General features: G+C 40.6%; 1 protein-coding gene across 4 annotated transcripts in view; it reads right to left on the bottom strand.

The window, feature by feature from the left end:
* Positions 1 to 25,590, bottom strand: part of ATAD1 (ATPase family AAA domain containing 1) — a 76,752-nt gene that overhangs the window by 46,867 nt on the left and 4,295 nt on the right. The window contains exons 1-2 of one of the 4 annotated variants that reach the window (XM_027049939.2): positions 9,249 to 9,378; positions 5,463 to 5,634 (exon numbers count right to left, since the gene is read on the bottom strand). In XM_027049939.2, coding sequence (XP_026905740.1) covers positions 5,463 to 5,624 — 162 coding nt within the window. In that variant the 5' untranslated portion in view covers positions 5,625 to 5,634; positions 9,249 to 9,378. The other 3 variants (XM_015079069.3, XM_053207758.1, XM_027049940.2) reach the window with 3 other exon arrangements.

The raw sequence follows: 25,590 nt of genomic DNA, 5'->3' as shown, positions 1-25,590 counted from the left end.
TTGATGGGCCTGGAGTATTCTTTATCAAAATATGTGTCCAATATTACTTCATAGGTATGAGAATAAGTATCCACGTTTTCTAATCCTACCTTCCTTTGAGAGAGAGCGCATGCAAGTGGGGGGGGGGGGGGAAGGGCAAGGGGGTGAGAGAGGATCCTAAGCAGGATCCACAGCCGGTGTGGAGCCCGATGCGGGGCTCGATGCCACCACCATGAGCTGGTGAGCTCCAGGACCTGAGCTGGAATCAAGAGGCCTGACGCGTAACTGAGCCACCCAGGTGGCCCTTGTCACCTAATGTTTAAAAAAAGTTTATCTATTTTGAGAAAGAGAGAGTGAGAGTGCACGTGCAAAGGGAGGGACAGAGAATCTGAAGCAGGCTCCGTGTCCCACGCAGACCCTGACACTGGGCCCTATCCCACAAACCATGGGATCCTGACCCGAGCCGGAATCAAGAGTCAGAGGCTAAAACAACTGAGCCGCCCACGTGCCTGTCGTCTTCTAATTCTTGAGTCAGTCACGGAAATAAATATTTTTCTAAGAGTCTGTCTAGGTTTTTACACTTATTGGCGATTATTTACTTTCCTTATTTTTAACGTCTGCAGCATCGTCATTATGTTTCCTTTATCATTCCTAGTAATATTTATTGGTGGCTTCATTCTTTTTTCATGATTGGTTTTACAAAACTGTCAAATATTTTTGTATTTTCAAATAACTAACATATTGGCTTCACTGACTTTCTTTACTCTGTATTCATTTTCTGTATTTTTATTCACTCTTCTATTGTATATTCATTTCTTATTTGTCTATTGACTTGACTATTCCCATTTTTTCATTATTTGTGAGTTTATGATGAAAATCTTTTCTTGAGCTTAAGTTGGAGATTTAATTAATCTTCTACCTTCTTTTGTAAGACTATAAATCTCTGAGTACCATTTAAGACATGATGTTTAATTCAATTATAAATATTTTCTAATTTCTATTATATTTTCTTTCACTGAGGAGATCTTCAGAGATGTTTCTTACTTTCCAAGCGTACTGGGGGGCACCTGGGTGGCTCAGTCAGCTAAGCGTCCGACTTCTGCTCAGGTCATGATCTTGCAGTTTGTGAGTTCGAGCTCCACATCGGGCTCTGTGTGGACAGCTCGGAGCTTGGAGCCCATTTCAGACTCTGTGTCTCCCTCTCTCTCTGCCCCTCCACCCTCCCCCCCCCCCCTTCATGCTCTGTCTCTCTCTCCTTCAAAAAAAAAAAAAAAGTCCAAGCGTACTGGGTATTTACTGATCTTACTGTTCTGCACTGGAGCCGGGGGATGTAACAAGCATGCTACCGGTACCACGAAGCCCGATGTCTGCTGTACAATGTAGCAACCGGTCCAATTTTGTAAATCCTACATGAGTGCTTTGGATATGTACCCTGCATATTTGTCTGATGCACGATATGCTATACATGGCCACTAGATAAGCTGCTACTTACTTAAATCTGCTATATCCTTACCGATTTTTAAAAAATGTTTCATCTGACTACATCAAAATAGAAAAAAGCTTCTGCACATCATAAAGGGAAGCAATCAACAAAACTAAAAGACAATCTACTGAATGAGAGAGGTATTTGCAAATGACATATCCCATAAAGGGTTAGTATCCAAATTATATAAAGAACTTATATAATTTAGGGCATCTGGGTGGCTCAGTCAGTCAAGCATCTGACCTCAGCTCAGGTCATGATCTTGCGGTTCGTGAGTTTGAGCCCCGCATTAGGCTCTGTGCTTACGGTTAGGAGCCTGGAGCCTGCTTTGAATTCTTTGTCTCCCTCTCTCTCTGCCCCTCTCCCATTTGCTCGCTTTCTCTCTCTCTCTCTCTCTCAAAAATAAACATTAAAAAAAAAAAGATATTACACAATTCAACATCAAAAAACCCAAATAATCATCACAGACATTTCTCCAAAGACATCCAGATGGCCAACAGACACATGAAAAGATGCTCAATGTCACTCACCATCAGGGAAATGCAAATCAAAACCACAATATCACCTCACATCTGTCACAACGGCTAAAATAAAAAACACAAGAAACAACAAGTGTTGGCAAGAATGCAGAGCAAACGGAACACTCACACTGTTGGTGGGAGTGCAAACTGGTGTAGCCACTGTGGAAGACAGTATGGAGGTACCCCCAAAAAATTAAGACTAGAATTACCATACGATCCAGTAATTCCACTACTGGGTATTTACCCACAGAACAAAAACACTAATGCAAAAAGATATATGCACCCCTATGTGTACTGCAGCATTGTTTACAAGGGCCAAATTATGGAAGCAGCCCAAGCGTCCATCAATAGATGAATGGATAAAGAAGATGTGGTCTAGATACACAATAGATTACTCAGCTGTCAAAACAAATGAAATCTTGCCATTTGTGACAACGTGGATGGATGTATAGGGTATAATGTTAAGTGAATAAGTCAATCAGAGGAAGACAAACACCATATGTGGAATTTAAGAAACAAAACAAACGAACAGAAAAAGGAGGCAAACTAAAAAACAGACTCTTAACTATAGAGGAGAAACTGACAGTTACCAGAAAGGAGGTGGGGGCAGGGAATAGGTACGACAGGAGAAGGGGAATTAAGAGTACACTGATCATGATGAGCACTGAGAAATGTACACAATTGACCAACCACTGTATTTTGCACCTGAAGCTAATGTAACACTGTGTGTTGACTGTTTGGAATTAAAACAAAACAAAGCAAAAAAACTTTTCATCTACCAATTACTGAAAGCAATGTTAAAAACCTCTCACCATGATGATGGATATGTTATTTCTCCTTATAGTTCCATCAGTTTTTTGCTGTATATATTTTGAGGCTGCGTTAATAGATGCACACGAATACAGAAATGTTCTATTTCTTGTTGAACAGAACGTTTAATCATTCCATAATGAACCTTGTTTTCTCTAATATTTTTGCCTTAAAGTTTATTTTTGTTCACCCAGCTTTCTCTTTGTATTTGTATGGCATATGCATTTTCCATCACTTTATTCTCAACAACTTTCTGTATCTACAATTTCTACGTGGTACTTCAACCAGTATATGTCTTAAATTTCTCTTTTTAAACCATCTCACATCTTTATCTTTAGGTGAATTACCAGAGGGTATAGTCTTTTGGAGTCAAAGATTTATGGGACTGTTGTCTCTTGGATACCCTACCTTGGAATAGGCCTGTGCTTTGTGTCCTGAGCTCCTCTAGGCCATAAAAAGAGAAGTTCAAATTCAGTGGGTTCAGCAAATTCTCCTCCAACGTGAAAGCTGGCCATCAAAGCTCATCGTATCTTTTTCGATCTTTGCCTTCAATTTTTTAGCTGAATTTCTTACTTTCTTGCTAGCTCATGAATATCTTTAAGATGATTTTAGAAAATATTTTATCTAGATCGTTTAGTTGTTCTCAGCAGAAAGGTGAGTCCAGGTACCTAGTTACCCTAACTGACCTATTCATTCTCCACTGGCTTCACTTCGTCTCCCCATTCCCTAGATGAAGGCTGACTCTTTGGCCTACTATTCATGGTGTTTGATAGCATCTCCTTTAGAGATCTCATTGCTCCCCATAGTCATCCCCATCTATCACAGTGACAATTACATGAAAAACTCTCAACAAAGTTTGAACATATAAATCCTGATGGTGGGAGGAGGAAGATGGAGGAGTGGTTTGGGGAAACCCCACAAATGATAGGTTTTTACAAGAATTACCCTTGGGCCCACTGCATCCAGTGAGACTCACTTCTCTAAGGAGTCCGACTGCTTATGAGCATCTCATGGATGCTCTGAGGACTGATCTTTCCTCCAAGATGTACACCTACAATTTTAACTGCTGGATGAACATTTTCCCCAGGATTCCTACCACCAATACAAACTCAATATGCCCAAATCAAGTATCATCTTCCCACAAACATGCCCTAGCTACTAGTTTCTAAACCTCTATGAAAGACACTCTGAGTCTCCGAGGACTCCAGACAAATCTTGGATTCATTTGTAAAATGTCCTTTTGTTTTCCCATATAATCACGAAGTCCTTCCAGCATTCTTTTTTTTTTTTTTTTTTTTTAAGCGAGGGTGGTGGTGGTGGTGGTGGTGGTGGTGGTGGTGGTGGTTGAGCATCCGACTCTGGTTTCAGCTCAGGTCATGATCTTGAGGTTCATGGGATCAGGCCCTGTGTCAGGCTCTGTACTGAAAACACTGAGCCTGCTTGGGTTTCTTCTCTCTCTCCTCTCTCTCTGCCCCTTTCCCTCCCCCTCTCAAAATAAAATAAAGTTTAAAAGATAGTCACATCTCTGATTTTAAAAATTCTGAAAATGATATGACCGGTTAACACTGTGACCTCAGACTGAAGTGGGCTTTCATAGTGTAGGTGGCGGGAAAAGCTGCACTTCAGCTGACACGAGGATATACTTAGTTACACAGACACACGGGCACGCGTGCACGCACACACACACACACACACCTGGCAATGGTCAGACATCTCAGAGAGTGACAAAATGACTGATATCATGACATGATTTAGACCTCGAGTCAACTATTTTGTAATCAAATTTAGGGAACAAACTCATACCTGTTTGAACTGCTTTTCAGTTACAAACACTAAGCAGTGTTCGTGACACTGATTCTTGCCGATTTACAAACTATGCGCAGTGCCGTGAGGCAGTCATCTATCCACATCCCGGGTTGCCACACTAGCCCCGAGCATTTTAAAAGAACAAGATTTATTCATCTTTTACCCTTGGCACCAAGAATCTGCTAGGAGCTCAGTAAATGTTTACTGAGTTCACCAGTCACAACGCACAGAAGGAATCTAAAAATTGACGAACAGGAGGAACATCTTGCCCTCAAACAGCAAGAAAAATTTGAGAGGCTCCTTGAAGGGTTCTACTTTTTTGAGTAAGAATAGACACCAAAGCAAATATATCATCCTAATAAGGAAATGACCACAAGAGGCAATAACAGAAAAAAATTAAAAACTACTACTTCTTCTAATAACATTTAACAATTTTTAAATTAGAAATCAGAGTAGTTTGCAAGTGTAAGATCGCAGCTTATCAGTATTATCCACATTTCAAATGTCATGCAAAACAAATTGTATACCATTACTAAAGATAAATTGTTTTTCTTCAGTCTGTTGCCAAATTTTACCTAGACTCCCTCATTCATTAGCTGACAAAAACCTTCTAATGAACATGTTCACAACAAAACGCTGGAATGTCTTTATTCTTCATCACTGTTTTATTCTGGTAAGTTACTAATAGAGTTGGAAAGTTGAGAAACGAGCACTTTTTTAAGAAACAATGAAATTAAATACGATGTTCAAACACATTTTTCACACGGCGAACCTCTCAGTGTGTAATTCTACTATACCCCTTGTTTTACGGCCAAATTGCAGCTAGCTACAAGGAAAGTGACCCTCAGACATCTCACTCGTACCTGTTTCTGAGCTTCCACTTTCTGCTTTCTGGTGGGATCGATTGCATCTACCATCCATTTGATTGTGAAGTATGTCACTGCACCAAATATCGTCAAACGGAAAATTAAGCCGACAACTTCATTCCGACTCAAGGGACGAGAAAAGGCTTCAGCATGTACCATCTTGATTAACCTTAAAAAACAAACAGAAATGTCACTAGGTAATAACTACATTGATTAAAACCGGGAGACTGAGAGGTAGTTCACCCGCAGCAGGAAAAAACTTAGTCAAATTCAACAATATCTACCCTAAAGGGTTTATTTTGAGGGAAAATGAATTTTCAAATGTTAAATAAACACATTTTAAGCTCTCTTTGGAAAATGACGGCACATATTAAAACACTGAAGATTTATTACACTTTTTAATGAATTTTCCTAAAAGCTCACAGAATTTAAGCAGACAATAACTCTAGATGAAAAATGCATTCAATATCTTAAAGTATTTATTTACTCTTTTAAACAGCTTTAAAATAACTACTTCAGAAAATGTAGAGATACACTGACTATAACACTAACCCAACTGAAGAAGGCAGCCCATTACTAGTGTGAAAAGAATTTCTTCTAAGTGCAATGGACAGCAGGTAATTTCTGAGCGAAATTAAAACCGTGAACAGACTTGCTTCGCCCTCAGACTTACTTTTTTTTAATTTAATTTAATTTTTTTAATTTACATCCAAGTTAGTTAGCATATAGTGAACAATGATTTCAGGAGTAGATTCCTCAGAGCCCCTTACCCATTTAGCCCATTTAGCCCATTCCCCCTCCCATGCACGACCCCTCCAGCAACCCTCAGTTTGTTCCCCATATTTAAGAGTCAGACTTACTTCTAAAGGTTTTCAAGGCCTGCTTAAATTTAAACATGACATTTTCTCTATTAATAAGTGACGTTAAATTTTTTGAGCCATCCTATCGTTTCCAACAACCCAGCTAAATATGAAGCAATACATTCAAACATTTTTGAGCCACAAGATTACAGTACTCACCCAAGAGAGGAAAAAAGGAGGCAACATGCCTGCTTTGACATGCATCTCTGAGCAGCTACATCAGTCCTGTACAGGCTTGCAGAAGGCATGCACATGCCTAGCAAAGGCAGTAACTACCCAGAAAACTAAGGCTGTTAGGGGATGATTTGACTATCACATTTTGCAAAATAGGATCTCGGCTTCGAACAATGCCATTAGTCTCTCATAACACAGGACCGTGCTATGCTATACGAATAAGAGAGGGGGAGGCAGAGGGAGAGAGAGAATATATTTTGCACTCAGGTGAAAAGGAGTAAGTGAGACTTTGCACAGACAGCTCAGCAACAGGTGAAAATCAGGAACCGCAAAGATTACCATCCATGGTCTTTTCTCCTCTAACATCAGGTTTGCCTTCTCACTCCTACTACCCAGTTAAAGACCTTCACTGCCCTCCCCTGGGATAGCTCCGACAATTCCCCAAAGCTTTTCCTTTACTAACAGGATTTCCAAGCATTCAAGGCATCCTAACCTAGCCCCAACCCAGCTCACCCCTTCTGTAGCTGGAGGCACTGGTACCAGAAAACGCCACGTGTATTTTCCCTCTACCATATCTGCCTGGTGCCCCAGATAGGCCAGTTCTCCCCCTTTATCCAGGATCAGTCAAATTCTATCCACACCTCAAAGCCTTCAGATCACATTGATATCCTGTATTATTCATGTGGCCCCATTATTGAGCTTATATAATGCCTAGCCTACTCAACCAGAATTCAACTCCTTATAAAAAGGGATTGATATCTTCTCCACATAAGAGAGAGGCTACTCAGTAATTATCTGTTCAAAAGATGAACTCCGACTGCAGAAAAACTTCCCACTCTATCATTCCAACAAAACCGCTGCCAGACTTTTGAATGATTTCCAAAACAAAAAGTCAAGGGTTCCACGTGTCTCCATCACTAGGGGCCATTTCCTTCACAGCAGAACATCATTAACTTCAACTTACTTAACAAAATAATTGAAAGCCTTCATTTCAGATGAAGAAACTTTGACCTAGGGACATTAAGTGATTTGAGTCAAACCATAAAGCGCCTCTTGAACATGAATATATATATATATAATGCCTACTATATACTGGCATACAATAATGGCTAAGAGACAATGACTTTGCTCAAGGAACACACAGTCCAGTTATTAATTATATTTTTATAAACGGAGCTAGGGAGGAGCCACCTAATTAAACTCTCTCCTCATGTAACAAACTGAAGTGTGCTTTCATCCGTCAGCACGGACTCCTAAAGAGGAGTTAACAGCACTCCGCTTCTGATAAGAGGAAAATTGACCCAGCTAACCTTCATTCCAACAGGGTACATTTGAAAATGCAGTTGGAACCTGTGGAATCATTGTGTGGGGATATTATTCATACAGGAAAATAAGCCACTAGGCAAAAATCAAGGTCTTATTAGCCTAATCTATGAAAACTAGTGACATCTGAATAAAAGGATTCCATTTATTTAAAAGTTTGGGTTGGCAGTGATGAAACCGCCATCTGCTGGATGTTCGCCGAACTGCACGAACAACCAGGGCGATTTTCAGTACATCCCAGACATCGAGACAATGCCACTTTCGAATCCTACAGGGAGTATCATGACATAAAACCTGTTAGCTACACATATTCCTGTATTTAAGTTAGTGCCTGTCGTAGAGTACTCTAGACCGATGGCCACCTCTAAAACAGTAGTCCGTCTTCTACAATGACTTTGAAATCCTGAAATGAAACAGCAACTTCTACTTGTAGGTTGAAACTGTATATACTTTATTGTACACTCATCTATCATTCATACGACATTGATACACCTGCAATGTTAAGGCCGTTGCAGGAGCCGTGCCACGACAGCAGAAAACACAACCAAAGCTCCATTTGCGTACAACAGTAGGGCATGGGTTTCAATCGTGTATAGACGTTAACGACGAACCAAATGCACACACAAATATGTACATAAACAGTATGACGTACAACTAAGAAATAAACCCAAACGCTGCCAATTCGCAGTTGTCTGTTAGGCAAACGTGATCCCAGGGAGTTTCACTTAGAGAGTTCTCCGTTTCAGGGCAGAAAACTTTTGGAAATCGGACCACCTCGTCACTAAGCAATCGACTGACAGCTGAGGGGCCAGGGTGGAGTGTTTCGGTCCTATTTCACCGCGGGGTTGCAGAAAGTTTTTCTCAACCCCGGAGTCCCAGTTTCGCAGGGAACAAGGCCCCAGGAACACAGCCTGTGACAATGCCTGCCAACCTTCACATAAAGGACGCGTTATTACGCTCAGCACCATCCTCTGCGAAAGCGTGCCCTGGCCCGAAGAACCGCCTCCGCCTCTGCACTAGGTGGTGGCAGCGCCGGGGCGACAGTCAGACCCGGCTCCCTCCGGCCGCCTCCGCCCAGGACCCCCCGGTGCCGAGGTCGCCCGGGACGCCCCCAAGCCCCCGCAGCGCCCCAGCTGCCTACACAGGCCCCCTCGCAAGTGGCATCAGTCAGAGGGGTAGCGCTAACGGGAGACCTAAGGGCCTAGGCCGGGCCGGAAGCCAAGGCGAGGCCCGGGACGCCCTTGGAGGTTAATCCGCTGGATACCAAGGGCTGCGGGACGCCGGGGGGGGGGGGGGGGGCGGCACCGAGGTGGGGCGTGGGAGGAGGGCGCGGTGACCTCTCCTGCTCGGTTTCCCGGAGGCCAGCCGGTCCCCAAGGGGGCTCCGCGGGAGCCCGCGCCCGTCCCACGAGGACCCCGCTACTCACCCCAGGGCGGACACTGAGGCAGCAGAAGCCCTCAGCCAGCCTCACACAGGAAGGAAACGCCGCCTGGGAGAGAATGCTTCCGGCGGGAACCGTGACCCGCCCCCTCGCACGGAGCATGCGCCTCCCCGGGCCGACGGCGGGAAGGGAGCGCGTTTCCGGCTCTCAGGAACGGCGGGGGCCGCGGACGGGAGAGGGCTCGCCCCGCAAGATCTCTCTTGCCCTCTGCGGGACTGAGGCTTCCCGCGAAGCGGGTGTGTCCGCTTGCAGCCCTCGCTCAGGCTCCGGGTTTAGCTGCGGAGTCTCAGAGGTACGATAGGGGAAGGCGCTGATCGCAGAAGGACCCTGCCCAGCTCGCGGGCTCCGGGTGCGACACTGACACATCGGGGAGCCTTCCTCATAGTGCCAAGAAATGCCCGGTGTCTCCGCAGAGTTCTTCCCTGACTCCTCCTCGATCCTAACTCCCGCCCCTAGCCCCTCACCCCACGTGAGGCCGCTGTTCGGTCTGTCTTTTAGCCAAAGCGCTGACGCGCATGGCCACCCCCCGCCCCTCACCATCTGCCTTTCAGTTTCTAGGGTGAGCTCACCCTCCTCCCCCGTCTCCGCGCGCTGACAAACACCTGGGGGTGGCGCCTGAAAATCCTGCAAAACAACTTTGCAGCCCACCCAGGCAGGACCGGTATTCGGAGCAGAATAGGTTATCTGGTACCAGGTTTTGCATTTCGGTGACTTCCCTTTTTCTTCTACACCTTCCCCTTTCCAGAATGAGAGACGTGACACAAGAGGTCCCCAGGGAGCAAGGCCCGCGCCTCCTGAAAACACACAGGCTACCAGGGGGCAAGATGACTTTAGCCACTGTTTCCAGATACTTCCTTCAGATAGAGGAGGTGAGACTACGAAGCAGTGAGACGGTTGCTCTCTACCCTCCTCAGGAAGGCAGTTTGTGTCTTTCTGCTTTGGCCATCATCTTTGATATCTGAAATTCTGCAGCCTGATAGTAAAAGTTAGTGTATGCCACCCTTGTTACAAGCGTGTGATGCTGGGGTGAGGAAAGTCTCTGCAGTATATTGAAAGCCTACTAAGTATCAGGCTATATGCTTCAGTGTGCTTCAAATCCATAATCTAAATTCCTCAAAAAACCCAGTCCTCTGAAGTAGCCATTGCTTTCTCTGTTTTTATAGATGAGCAGATTTTGAGGCTTGGGGAAAGAAACTTTCCTAAGTTCATGTACCTAATTGGCAAATTTCGCTGGAACCAAGTCTGTCTAATTCATACCCTACACTTTACACTTTCTCTTTGAGATAGTAGTTTCATCCCAGTTATGTTTTAAAGTTTCGCTGAAAGAAGACTATGAAATGACAAAATCATAAGGCTTTAAAGGGTGAGGATGAGGTGGCAGGGATATGTAAATATTTTAAAACTGTGATTGGGTTCAATGACAGTTAGGATGGAATTTAATACTCAATGATATGAAGATAGGTTTGGGAGAGCTAGACTCGTTATTTAGAGAGGAGATAGAACTTTGGGAAGAACAGGATGATGATGAGACCTGGACGATGTTTACAAAAAACAAACAACAACAACACAAAAACTCACAAACCCAAACCCAAAAACCATGGTTGCTCAGCAGTCTTGGCAGAGGCTCTCTACTGGTTCCCTAGGATTATCCTCAGTCTGAGTCGATCTGAGCTTGGATGCTCCTAGAACATGCATTGTCAGAGCTAAAAGGCAGAGAATACTGAAGGAAAGAACTTTAGGTGTCCCACTAGAGTAGTCACGCTCTCCAGTAAAGAAAAGGAGCTGCAAAGTTCAAGATGGTCATGGATTTCCATCCTTCACTGAATGAAAATGCACCAACTAAAGACCTCACCTGCCTTATGCTAAGGATCAGGGTGACCAGTCTACTCAGCTTGTCTGACACCAAGAGGGTTTTTGGAACTTAGGACTTTGATTGCTGAAACAGAGGAAGTCTCAGGCAAACCATGAAGTGTTGGTCCCCTCTTAGGGACACCTTAAATGAATTCTAGAATGAAGGGGAGCTCCCAATGTGATTGTATCTAGTCTCAATTCACCTGGAGGGTGTATGATTGTACAGGAAGTTGTTGGATAAAGTAGCCAAGACGGGTGCTAAAGAGTCTACATGCCCCCAAATCAATGCTGCTGCTCATTCCTTTTCCAGTGCTTTGGCTGGACACCAAGTATCTACACACATACTTCTTGGACGTAATTTACATTTAGCAAATTCTTAGGAAGCCTCTTATGTCTGGGTCCTAAGACGTCAAATTACTGCCTTCCCACATACCATGCATGTTCATTTCCAGCAATCACTAAATCAGTGAGGTTCTTCCAGAATAGAGCTGAGTGAACATATGCTTTTCATCCCAGGATAGCTTTATATAATCCCTGGCAGCATAAAACACCATATTTGGCCCACAGTAGGGGCTCAATAAATAATTCATTATGTATAATATTAATCAGGAAATTATAACAACAGATTTTTTTGTGGACTTTCTGGGCCTTCCCCCTGTGATCATTGGAATCAAGATATTAAAAATAACTATTGCATTTATTATTGAAAGTTAGGTTTTGGGTTTTTGTCTTATTTTCTTTCCTTTTAATCAATGCCTCCTAAAACAGTTAATGGCAGTTCTTCGAACCACATGGAATTGAATTATCCCTTACTTTTGTTAGGATGGGAGTGTGATTAATTTGCTCTGCAGCCAAGGTAAATCTTTGTACCGCATCCTGAAGGGGAAGGGATTCCTTAGATTGGGGTTCTCAGATTTCATTGTGGGCCTGTACACTTGGACAACATGGCAAAACGCAGATTCCCAGGTCCTAGCCTTAGAAGCTCCCATTTAACTGCTCTAAGTTTTAGCCCAGGGGTTTGAATGTTGAATAAGCACCTGAGATGGTTTGCACATAGGTAGTTTTGGATCACACTTTGAGAAACTCTGCTCTAGTGAGTGATGATTTTAGATGTATTTTTGCAAAAATCTCTATTGCCCCAGTCCCCAAAGCCTATCTGATCAGCTGAACCATTAAGTCAGCTGGGATATATCAAGATATCAAGACAAGGAACCCTCATGATCAGATTCAAAATAAAATCTCTTTGGAAGGAGAAACAAATCTGAAACTTGTGGATAAGTAAGCACAGTAAACCTGACCGTGTTTGTTGTTTGTTAGAAATGATTCCCTTGACAGTGATTTAGAAAGAGCAGAACTTTGGGGCTCCTGGGTGGCTCAGTCCATTAAACATCTGACTCTTGATTTTGGCTGAGATCATGATCTCGCAGTTCATGGGTTCAAACCCTGTGTCAGGCTCTGCACTGATGGCATGGAGCCTGCTTGGGATTCCCTTTCTGCCCCTCCCCCACTTGCATTTTCTCTCTCTCTCTCAGGATAAAAAAATAAACTTTAAAAAAATAGAAAAGAGCAGAACTTCAACAAATAGATAAAGTTATATAGCAGTAATTATGCCAGTATAATAGTCACTTGGTAGCCTTGGTTCTTTTAAAAACATTTCATCAGTATAGAATAATCTTCATTATTACTTTGACAAGTTAAATAGAATGGTTGGAGAAGAAAAGTAAAGCAAGAATATGAAGCTGTACCTGAAGCCATAAAAACACTGTGAAAGACCAAGATTAAGTGCTTGAAGCTCCAATAGAAAGAATAAGATGGAGTTGAGGCAAAAGCAACGAAAAATTAAAATTTCAGCAGTTTGGAAGGAATGGAAAGATGAATTGGTAGCCCCATTCTGTAAAAAGCACAGAGAGCTAAAAGATGCAATAGCAAAGTTTAAAGAACATGTCGTAAATCTACTTTTCATGCTTCTGTGTTTTCAATTTCACACATAATTTAGGAGCGCCTGGGTGGCTCAAGTATCCAACTCTTGATTTCGGCTCAGGTCATGATCTCATGGTTCATGGGATTGAGTCCCACGTCAGGCTCCATGCTGGCTGTGTGGAGCTTGCTTGGGATTCCCTCTGCCCCTCCCCCTCTCCCCCACCCCTCAAAATAAATAAACTTTAAAAAATTTTTTACACGTAATTTAAAATATGCGTGTATGTGATTTTCTAATGTTATCAGGATGGCACTAAGCCACAACCTTACATCGCTACACGATCCTTTTTCTTAAACACTACTGCCAAGTGGACGTTTTTACAGTTTAGGCGAGCAATAAACATCATCTAGAACTTGGGTATTTATTTTAAACCTGCAATATTTTATTCAGCTTCATACAGTACTGAAAATAACACTGTTCAAGTGATACTGTCTGTGGAAAGTCACGATCCATCAAAACAGAATTGCTTGGGAAGAAGTCTAACCTTACTATAGTTCATTAGCAGAGGATTTAAAGCACAGGCGAATGAGTCCTCTTCCCTAGGATTCGTTTGGGACCTTCATAAATGGTCTTCCATATGGTGTTTTACATGGGAGAGGAGATGCGAAGGATTGGGTGCGAGGAACGAAGATATGAATTCATCAGCCAAAACTGAAGAAACAGTAGTTGAAACATTAATTCTCAATTTCTGTAACAGCAGATTGATAGATGAAGCATAAAACAAGACCAGATGCTGTGGTTTCCAGGATGCACTTGGCTCCCCATCCTTTATAACCTGGAGCGTTTTTTTGCTGTAAGTAGGTCACTTGCTTGCTCTCATTTACCTGATTCTAAGAAAATGCCCTTGAAAGTATTTGGAAAAGAATGTGTGCTGGTGCTTAACATTCAAAAAAATATTAAGATTGTGTAAACCCTTCCCCTGCCCCCATTTCTCTATTAGAATATGTTGTAACCTTGAAACACATGTGAAACTGAAATGGAAAAGAAGAATTTGAGATCTCTTATTTTCTAAGCACAAAGACACTAAAATCTGTGCCCATCCTGTTAGCCCCCATGATTTCACTCTATGTAGCACTGGCACAGTGTTCACCTCACAGATTCTAATTGGGGTTTAAGTTTTTTGTATTCTCTTATCACATGCCAGCTGCTTGAGAAAAGAGGGTGCCTAGGACATAGGCAGGGCTTAAATGCTTTCTTAAAATGCATTTATTGAGGTATAGTTGACATACAATGTTATGTTAGTTTCAGATGTACAACACAGTGATTCAACAACTCTCTACCTTACTCAGCGCTCTCCGTGGTAAGTGCGGTCACCATCTGTCACCATGCAAGGTTATTACCATATTATTGACTATATTCCCTTTTCAGCCCCGTGTCTTGTGTATTTTATAACCAGAAGCTGAATCCCCTTCACCTATTTCACCCATCTCTCCACTCTCAACTAGGGTTTTAATTAATTTTTTTCCCCCTGCAATCTGACATATCTCATGGGGCTTTGGAGGCTCTATTACTGCAGATTTAATCTGACCGAGAGGGGGAGAAAAAAAGGGCAGGAAGGATATACAGTCCAAAAATAGGAGATGTGGAATCAAACCATTTTATTGACCGTGTGTATATCATCACTCTGTCTTTGGTAGGTCCGTTCCTATCATGTCCATCGGAGACCAGTCCCATCAGGGTGAGTCTTGGTAGTCATGGGATTTGGGAACATAGACACTGAGGCGCAACAGACCTGGGTTTGTGTGGACAATCTACTGTTTACCAGCTCTATGATTTGGGGCAAGCCATAAAGTTATAAAGCCTCAACTTCCCCATGTTTCATACGGGGACAGTAGCAGTACACGTGCCACGGAGTGGCACTGAAAATTAAATGAGACGGTTTCAGGGAAGTGCTGAGCTCTATGCCTGACGCTTAGCAAGTGCTCAATAAACATGCTGTTGTAACATCCCAGGTGATGTTTTTTATTGTACTATGAAATGATGTTCTCTCATTTCCCGAAGTCTGTGAGGACAACTGCTTATTGTTTGTTTGCAGGAGGACTTCACCTCCCAAGTTTTTAACCATGGCATCTTGTCTGGGAATATTTCCTTTGACTAGTGAAAAGGCCGTGCCCCTGTCTCCCTGACCTCTTGATTCTCTCATTCTCGATCTTAGTACACTCATCTGGCTGAGTCTTACTGATGAGTAGTCAAGAAACCATTTATGATAGTTCTATAAAACCCATAAGATTCCATCCTTATGACCACCAGACAATTACATTTAAAATACTGATCAATCAATCCATGAAAATAGCTACCTGGATATTTCTCAGTTCACCAAAGACCATTATTGATACGGGCTGTTGTTCCCATCTGTCTAATAACAGCCATTTATTGAGCTTATACTTCTTGCTTTTGTGGAGTTCTAAAGACTAAAACGTCTTATAAAAATGCAAGTCCTCACAGAGCTATTGATTTTTTTTTTTTAAGCTCAAGGTTTATCCCATATTTCATCCCCATTTCTTATTTGTTTAGGGAAAACTTTCTGCCTTAGATTGCTGAGTGGGTTTTACACAAGAAAAAGAACTTAGTTCAGTGGGTGAAAGTGAGATGCTGAACCAGACTGGAGATTTTAGACGTCGATACTTTGCATGTCTGATCTTTCCTTTGCAAACTCCACTTTCTTATTACACTTGGGGACTGTCATAACATCAGAGCTGCTATTCTTCGTATAGAACTTAATTCATTTGAGCACAACACAATTAAAAAAAACCATTTACTATGTGCAACTCAGGCCCACGCTCCTAAAGTTGAAGTTTTGCTGAGCAAAAGAAACGCGATGTCCTGTTTAGAGCTTGAGTACATGGCTTTCAAAGGCAAAGCCAAGGTCACACCTTGCTAATTTTAGATGTTTAAGACTGAGATATATACTAGACCTTCTTCTTTCACCTTAGAAAGGGCCAGCAATAGAGGACTGGCAAGCTAACATTAAAATCGCTTTCTCGTCTCTTTAGTGTCAATGTTTCTGGAACTGGAAAAACAAAACAAAGGTGTAAGTAAAAAAAGGAAGAAAGAAAAGCCTGTAACTTGAGTTACAGAAGTACAGGAAACAAATCAAGTCCCATTCAGCTTCAAAACACTATACCTGATAGAGTTTCACACAGCTTTCTCCTTTCCAGTCTGCTTCTTATTAAGTTTGAACTCCAGACTCATTATGGAGCTGTCAATGCTGAATGAGGCCCAGTGCCAGAGGCATGGCCCACACCCATTTCTTTATGTCTTCTGTGTTCTCAGGTAAACAGGGGATCACAAAAGGGGTCATTAAGGAAAGGAGACAAAGAGGTTGACTCCCCAGCAGTGGTTTTTTTCCCCCTATGGTGTTGAGATGCTAATGATTCTTTGTATTTGTTTAGTTGTTTGTTTTTTATTTGAGAGAGAGAGAGAGAGAGAGAGAGAGAAGCTTAAGCAGGCTCCATGCCCAGTGCAGAGCCCAATTCGTGGCTCAATCCCACAACCCTGGGATCATGGCCTGAACCAAAATTAGGAATTGGATGCTCAACAGACTGAGCCATCCGGGTGCCCCAAGATGCTAATGATTCTTTTTTTAAATTTTTTGAAAATGTTTATTTTTGAGAGGAGAGAGAGAGAGAGCATGGAGGAGGGGCACAGAGAGGGAGACAGAGGATCCGAAGCAGGCTGTGTGCTGACGGGGAGCCCTATGCGGGGCTGAAACTCACGAACTGTGAGATCTTGCTCAGAACTGGAGTTAGTCGCTTAACCGACTGAGCCACCCAGCCGCCCCAAGATTCTAATGATTCTTAACCGGCTGAAAGCAACATTAGAATTCTGTCTAGATAATCTTGATTCTCAGGCTGGACAGTATTCCACCTTCCACATTCTGATCCATCCATCATTCAGTTCTACTTGTGCTAGATAAACTGGCTTTATATTGTCTATTATCATGTTGTCCTCATAGGCTAGTATTCAAGGAGCCTCCCCCCACTCCTCCCTTGGAACTCTTGGATGTAAACGAGGAACAGTTAAGTGAATGGTGTCTAAAGTCTTGAAATACAATGACTGTTCTTTGTGGGGAGAGGGAGAAGAGTAAATAATGATATTTCTTCAGCTGAGTGAATCATAAACATTTCCAGCACTCGAACTTACACATGTAGGCAAAAGCAGAAGGCAACTAAAAACCTCTCCAGGGGACATTCTTCCTCATTCTTTAGGAATGTGGGGTCTATGAAGCTCCGTTTTCATGATCATTCCCAAATTCTGTGTCTGTACCCAATCAGTACTGAGGTGTCAGGTACAAATACAACCTCTGTCAGGATAGTTTCAAGCACGCAAGACACGGATTATTGGGTACGGTGTGTGAGAAACTCTGAGAATGCTAAATGAAAGGGCCGGTTCTGTGGCCTGTCCCGTGTTAGGTAGGCTTTCTGGGTTCCCTCCTCTGGAAGTGGGACCAGCTTCCTAATTCCACGACTCCATGATTCTTTCTGACCTGAGTGTGGAGGGACTTCTGTTTGAATGTTTCCCCCTTTGGACCCCATAAATGAATGCTAAATTTGAATTCTAGCTCTGGGGGTATAGTTAAAATATTAAGTACTGAAGATTTCCAAGATTCGTGTAATAATACTTGGTGAGCCACCCACCATTTTGCCAGTCCTAAATTTTCCACACTGTGGTTTCACGTTTGTGTGCTCGAATTTTAAGGTCTGAAATCTTGGTATGTCCGGAAGGGTCTCGTTGCTTTACGCCAAAGAACTTAGCTGCAGTGATCCCTCCCCTCATCCCCACTCCTACCCCATGTGAAGGTCACAGGGTGAAGATGGAGGAGGTCTCCTGTTCTCCACCCTGTCCCTAGATGACAGTAGAGAACAACAGTAGGAAGCCGGGTCTAGAAACACCATGCCCTCCTTTTGTGGAGAGACCAGCTGGCTACTAAGAATGTTGTCGAGGCTGGCAAAAATGATACTACACAGAAAGCAAATGCAAGAAAGCATTAAATATCAATACATTAAGGGCTACAACAAGAACTTAAAAATTTTTTTTTTCTTTTAATCTTTATATTTGAGAGAGAAAAACAGAGTGCAAGCCGACGAGGGGCAGAGACAGAGGGAGACACAGAATCAGAAGCAGTCTCCGGCTCTGAGCTGTCAGCACAGAGCCCGACACCGGGTTCAAAGTCATGAACCTTGAGATATGACCTGAGCCGAAGTCGGACGCTTCACTGACTGAGCCACCCAGGTGCCCCAAGAACTTTTTAAAAAGGGAAGTGTGGTTAATATAAAATAAACCCCATCTCCCACAGCAGATCATGGCTTTCAGGATATGAGCTCATGAACAACAGAGGGAAAAGGGTTTTTTTTTTTTTTTTAATTTATTATCAATATTATTGTTGGATTCTCTTGTAAGTTCCCTATTTTCTGTGAAACCCGGAACTTGCCAATGAAGGTTTTAGCTAACAGGACACTTTTCAGGAATGTATCTTTTACTACCTCCAGTTGGTGAGAGATGACTGTGACAGATTTATCATGTTTTAATAGAGAGCTAAAGAGGAAGAGTGGAGGGGTGAGGACACAGATTTACCGCCACTTATTTGTTCATTTGGAACTTTTATTGACAGAAAAAATATTTCCTCTTTTTTTTTTTACAGAAGATTTTAAAATCTCATTCTCCAAGAAGTAAATTCAGGAGTAAGAAATGCCACACCTGTTCTACATAGTACAGTTTATTGTTAATTTCATTGACTATTGACATGCTGAGCGGTGGGTTAAGCTTGTAACCCATCTCTTTACTCAAGTAAGAAACCAACATTAAGAAAGATAAGACGTGCATTTTTCCCCTTGATAAAGACACCTGCTGTTCCAGTGTCATAGAAACGGTTAGGGAAGATCTAGATACAGATTTAGAAGGATAGAATTTCCCGGAATCACATTCTCTCAGGATTGAAAGGAATATTAAATGTCATTGACTCTTCAACTCAAGGCAGTGTAGAATTGTAGAAAGGATGTCTGCTATGGAATTGAGGGGACCTGGGTCAGATCATAGCCTTGCCACATTGTAGCTAGGTGTTTTAGGAAATTTAATCTCTCTGGGCCTTAGTTTCTCGCCTATAACTTGTGAATAGTGACTACATTATAAGTTTGGGGAGGATTGAAGATACTGTATGTAAAGGACCTAGGACAGACACAATAGGCATTTAGCAAATGACTGTGGTGGTTGTTATCAAAATTGTGCCACCACCTGGTCATAAAACTTACTGGAACATTCCCAGTGATGTGATTCCCAACTGTTGGGAAGCCCAGGTTATGTTTGAAGAGCTCTTCTGTGTTCGCCCTTTTACAGAGCCGAATTCCTTCCCCCCTAGAACTTCGATCTGCTGTTCCCATTCTGGCCGGCGAGGCTGCGTAGGCTATGTCTGTCACCCGATTGAATGCGCCACCGAGAAGGGAACAAATATGCCTTCAGAGTGGTATGACTGGTGAGGACACTACAGACATATCAGCACAACTCAGAGTCAGACTAGCTCCCTTGTCCTGGCAGCCACCAGTCAGATACCTACTGAATTTGCTGTTAACGAAGCCCGTTCGTCATCCTCACAAGAGCTGAGCCCAAGTTTGTCACGGTTTTGAGGGAGAGACTCAAGCGCAGAAACTTACAATGAAATCTTTATTATATTAATTAATAAGTTGGTAAAATTTCACTTGAGTCATGCTAGTATGTTTGAATATTTCATCAATTCTGCTGTTCTGTAGCATACGTGTAAGGTAATGTAACCGACAAACGGGCATTTTCTTTAACCGACACTCAATATAGTATTTAATATGTGCCAGGCACTATTCTAAGTGCTTTGCATATATTAACTCACTCAATTCTCACTCATATTTACCCTATGTGGTAAGTACTATTATTATCTACAGACAAGGAAACCAAGGCACCGAGAGGTAAAGTAACAGAGTAACACTAACTTTCCAAGGTCAAATAGCTAGTAGATGGCAGAATTAGGATTTGAACCAGTCTGTCTGGTTCCAGAGCCTGTGTTCATACTGATGCCCTTCCCCAAATTTGTTGAAATTAAAAAAAAAAAAAATCTGTTACTTAGATTGTTAGAACTTCTTAAAAGCAAAAAACAAAGTATAGTGAATTAGTGCTGCTGGATTCACAACCTCCAAGCTTTATAAAAACATTATTAGAGAATATCTTTTGAATTACTATGAACATTTATGAGAGTCCAAAATGTTGATTGGAAGCAATATCTAACTCCATTCTAAGCAAGACTAGGCTGGCTTGCTCATATATATATATATATATATATATATATATATATATACACACACACATATATATATACATATGTATATACATATATATATATACACACATATATATATGTATGTATACATTTTGGAGAGAGAGCACAAGCAAACAGGGGAGAGGGGAAGAGGGAGAAAGACAGAATCTTAGGCAGGCTCCATGCCTAGCACAGAGCCCGACATGGGGCTTGATCCCACGAACCCGGGATCATGACCTGAGCCAAAATCAAGAGTCAGCCGCTCAACCAACGGAGCCACCCAGGCACCCCAAGACTAGGGTTCCAATAATGTTCTATTTTATATTTCCACAACATAAGAAGAACTAAGAAGAAATTAGAAGAAATTAATGGCTGCCTCTGAATCTTGGTCTTATTCTGATAAAAATTGTTTTCAAATATTTGGAACAGCACTGTATCATATTTGAGTGTTATTTTAAATTAGCATATGGTAAAATTGTGCGTATGTGCATGTGTGTATAGGTCTTAGAATTTTGATACAATAGATTCATATAACCACCACCGCAATCAAGACACGTAACAATTCCATTATCTTACAAAACTACTTTGTGTGACTGTTTTTAATTACTTCCTCAACCCCTGGCACCCACAGATCTGTTCTCCATCCCTGGAGTTTTGTCTTTGTGAGAATGAGACGTCAATTCAGTCACGCAGTGTGTAACCTTTTGAGACTGGCTTCTTTTATTCGGCATTCCTTTGAGATACACCCAAGATGTCGCATACACCGGTAATTCATTTGTTTTCATCGCTGAGTAGTATTCCATGGTCGTACAGTTTGTTCATTCAGTCATTGAAGGACACTTAGGTTGTTTCTAGTTTTTGGTAATTATGACCGGAGCTTTATAAACATTTGTGTGTAGGTGTTTGTGTGAGCAGAAGTTTTTGTTCCCTTAGAATAGATACTGAGGAGTGGAATTGCTGGCTCACATGATAAAAGTATTTTTAGCTTTATGAGGAGCTGCCCAACTCTTTTCCACAATGGCTGTACTCTTTTACATTTCCTTGAGAATGTGCGAGCATTCTGTTTCTTCTGCATTCTCACCAGAACTTGACAGTATCGGTATTTTTTTAAGTATTCTAATAGGCATCGAATTGTGGTTTTAATAGGCATTTCCTCTAATGGCTAATGATATTAACATCTCTTCATGAGCTTATTTGCCATGCATTAATCTACTTTGGCAAAACACCTGTTCAGGTCTTTGGTTTATTTTACAATTGGGTTGGTTGTGTTCTTACTGTTGAGCTTGGAGGATTCTTTACATATTCTGGGTCCAAGGCCTTTGTCAGTATGTGATTTGCAAATGTTTTCTTCTAGTCTTATCTTTTTATGTTCTTGCTAGTGTCTTTTGTAAGGTTTTAAATTTGGATCGACTCCAAGTTATCAGTTTTTCTCATTTATGGATCATGTGTTTGGTATCATGTGTAAGCACTCTTTGCCATACCTAGGTCATAAAGACTTTCTTTAAAGATTTCTTCGGAAAGCTTTATATTTTACATTTAAATCTATGATACGTTTTGAGTTCATTATTGTATAAAGTGTGAATTTGGGGTTGAGGTTCATTTTTAAGTGTATGGATGTCTAACACCTTTTATTGGAAAGACTGTCCTTTGGACCTTTGTCAAAAATCACTTGGCCATATTTGTGAGGATCTCTTTCTGGGTTGTCTGTTCTGTCCCTCTGATCTATGTGGCTGCCCCTCCACTGTCACCACCCTGTCTTGGGTAATCTAGCTTTATGGCATAACTTAAAAAATCAGGTAGTGTGATTTCTCCAACATTATTATTCTTTTTCAAACTTATTTTGCCTTTCCTAGTTCCTTTGAATTTCCTTGTTAATTTTAGAATCAGCTTGCCTGTATCTACTAAAATCCTCCTGGGATATTTAATAGAATTGAGTTAAATCTGTACATGGGCTTAGGGAGCTGAGTTTTTTCGTCCCTGAACATGATATGTCTTCCTGTTTATTTAGGTCTTTTTTAAAAATTTCTTTTATTAGTGTTTTGTAGTTTTTAGCCTACAGATCCTGTTTATGTTTTGTTAAATTTATTCTTAAGTATTTAAATAATTTAAGAGCCATACTAATGATTTAAAAAAAAATCAATTTTGGTTGTTCATCCGCTGGTATGCAGATAAGATTATTTTTGTGTTTTACCTTATGTCCTGTGACCTTAACTTTACTCAGTTCAAGGGGGAGGTTTCTTTGGTCACTTCTTTTGGTTTCAATTATGTCATCTGCAAATAGGGACATTTTCGTTTCTCCCTTTTCAATGTTTATGCCTTTTATCTCTTATTCTGGCCTTATTATACTGGCTGGGAGTTCTAGTAGAGCATTAAATAGCAATGGTGAGAGGGGACATCTTTGTCTTGTTCCTGATCTGAAGGGGAAAGCGGTCAGTTTTTCATCACTAAGTATGATATTAGTTGTTAGCTTTTTGTACATGAACTTTAATGAGGTTGAGGGAGCCCCCTTCTTTCTTAGTTAGCTGACTTTTTTTTTTTTATCTTGAATGGATATTGAATTTTTTCAAGTGCTATTTCTTTATCAGCTGACATGATTATGTAGCTTTTCTTCTTTAGTCTACTAATAAAGTAGATTACATTGATTGATTTTTTTAAAATACTGAAGCAGCCTTGACTTTTCAGGATAAGCTCTGCTTGGTTGTGGTAGTGTATAATTAAAAAAGTACTTAGGTGTTCAATTTGCTAAGGTTTTCCCTGATTTTTTCTATCAACGTTTATAAGAGATATTAACCTATAGTTTTTGTTTGTTTTTGTTTTGTTTGTTGTTTGGTCTTTTTTTATCACCTTTGTTTGGCTTTCATATCTGGGTAATGTCAATTTTATAAACATGACTTGGGAAGCATTCCCTCCTCTTCTGTTTTTGGAATAGTTTGTGTTAAAGTGGTAGTTCATCTGTATATGTTTAGTAGAATTCTACAGTGTAACTGTCTAGGTCTGGAAAATTATTTCAGAAGGTTTTTAAAAAAATTATAGTTACAGGATTCTTTAGGTTGTCTATTTTCTCTCTGATGAATTTTAGTAGTTTGCTCTCAAGAACTTGTTAATTCTACCTAGGTCATATTTATGTGTTTAGAGTTGCTTTTTGCATTCCCTTGTTATATCAGGTTCTGTAGTGATATCCTCTTTTTGATTCCTGATACTGATCATTTGTATTTGTTCTTTGTTCAGATTTATAAATTTCACTTATCTTAAGGGATCAGTTTTTCATTACTTTTCTCTATTAATTTTTTTTTTCAATTTCATTTATTTCTGCGTCTAGCTTTTTTATTTCCTTCCTTCTGCTCGCCTTAGGTTTATTTTGCTCTTTTTTTGCTTTTGTTTTTGTTTGTTTGTTTGTGTCTTTAAGATCAGTAATTTGACACCTTCCTTCTTTTTTAAATCTAAGCATTTAATGCTGTAAATTTCCGTCTTGCACTGCTTTAGCTGAATCCTACAAATTTTGACATGTTGTGTTTTCATTTTTATTCAGTTCAAAATATTTTTACCTTTCTCTTTTGACTTCTCTTTGACCATAAGTTATTTACAAGGGTGTCGTGTATACATGTTAGATTATCTTTTCATTTTTCCTGTTATTTAATCCTAATTTAAATCCATTATGATTGGAGAGCATAATTGGTGTGATTACAATTCTTTCACATTTTTTGGGCTGGTGTTATGATCCAGGATATTGTCAGTCTTGGCGAACATTCCACATACATTTGAAATGATACGCTACTGTTGGGTGGAGTAATCTGTAAATATCTGTTGACTCTAGTTGGGTTGGTGGTGTTGTTCGGTTCTTCTGTATCCTTGCCAACTTTGTTTACTAGTTCTGTCCATTGCTGAGAGAGGAGCGTTGAAATCTCCAAATGTAATTGTAGTTGTGTCTGTTTCTCCTTTCGGTTCTTTTAGTTTTTGATTCATGCATTTGGTAATGCTCCAACTTTTGATAATTATTTATTTTTGCTCTTTAGTCTACTTTGATGTTAATATAGCTGCTCCACTTTGTTTTCATTCGTGCTCATATAGCATATATTCTTCCATCCTTTTATTTTTAACCTTTTATTTTAACCTTTTATTTTATTTGAATTCAGATGTTCTTTGTATCCATTCTGCCACTTTGTGTGTTTTAATTGTCATATTTAAGACCATTTCCAGTTAATGTAATTCTTGATATATTTGGCTCTTTGATATATTTGTTTTTTGTTGGTTTCCTTTTTTGAATTTCCCCCCTCATTTCTCTGTTTTCTCTTTCCTGCCTTATTTTGGGACATAGAATTTTTGTTAGTATTCTGTTTTATCTATTGTGTTTTTCACTATATATCTTTGTAAAAAAAAAAAAAAAACCCTAATGGTTGCTCTTGGGATTAAAATATAAATGTTTGATTTTCCACAATCTATGTGGAATCAATATATGTTACCATTCATTTCAAATGGAATGTGGAAGTCTTATCATTATTTCACTTAGATCTCTTTACGCTCTATTTTACAATTGTCTTATGTATTGCATTTACATAGGTTGAAAGTTCAATAAGACACTTTTGCTTTCAAACATGAACTGTATTTTAAGGAACTCAAGAGAAGAATAGCCTATTATATTTACCTAGATATTTACGATTTCTGTTGTTCCTCGTCTATTCCCAATGTTCCAAGTTTCCTCATGGTATAATTTCCCTTCTAAGAACTTCCGTTAGCTGTTCTTTAGAACAGGTCTGGTGGCAATGAATTCTCTTTGTTTTCCTTGCCTGAGAATGTGTTTGTTTCAACTTCATTTATGAAGAATATTTTTCCTGGATTTTGAACTCTGGGTTGAAGGGTTGGTTTTTATTTTTCCAGCACTTTAAGCTGTTCCATTTTATGCTACCCTCCATAGTTTCTGATGAGAAATGTACAATCATTGAGTTGTTGCCTTGCAAATAATGCCACTTTTTTTTTTCTGCCTGCTTCCATGATTCTTTTTGTTTGTCTTCAATTATCAGCAGTTTGATTGTACTATGTTTGGGCATCCATTTCTTTGGGTTTATCATGTTTAGAGTTCACTGAACTTCTTGACTCTGTGTGTTTCTGTTTTTCACAAAATTCAGAAAATTTTTAACTATCTTTTCCAATATGTCTTAACTGCATTGTATTCTTTCTATTCTTCTTCTAGATCTCCAGTAACGTGAGTATTAGATCTTTCA

The sequence above is a fragment of the Acinonyx jubatus genome, chromosome D2 (assembly GCF_027475565.1).
Source record: "Acinonyx jubatus isolate Ajub_Pintada_27869175 chromosome D2, VMU_Ajub_asm_v1.0, whole genome shotgun sequence".
In the NCBI taxonomy this organism is placed as follows: domain Eukaryota; kingdom Metazoa; phylum Chordata; class Mammalia; order Carnivora; family Felidae; genus Acinonyx; species Acinonyx jubatus.
Note: the sequence above shows the minus strand (reverse complement) of the source record. Positions and strands in the feature narration are given on the sequence as shown.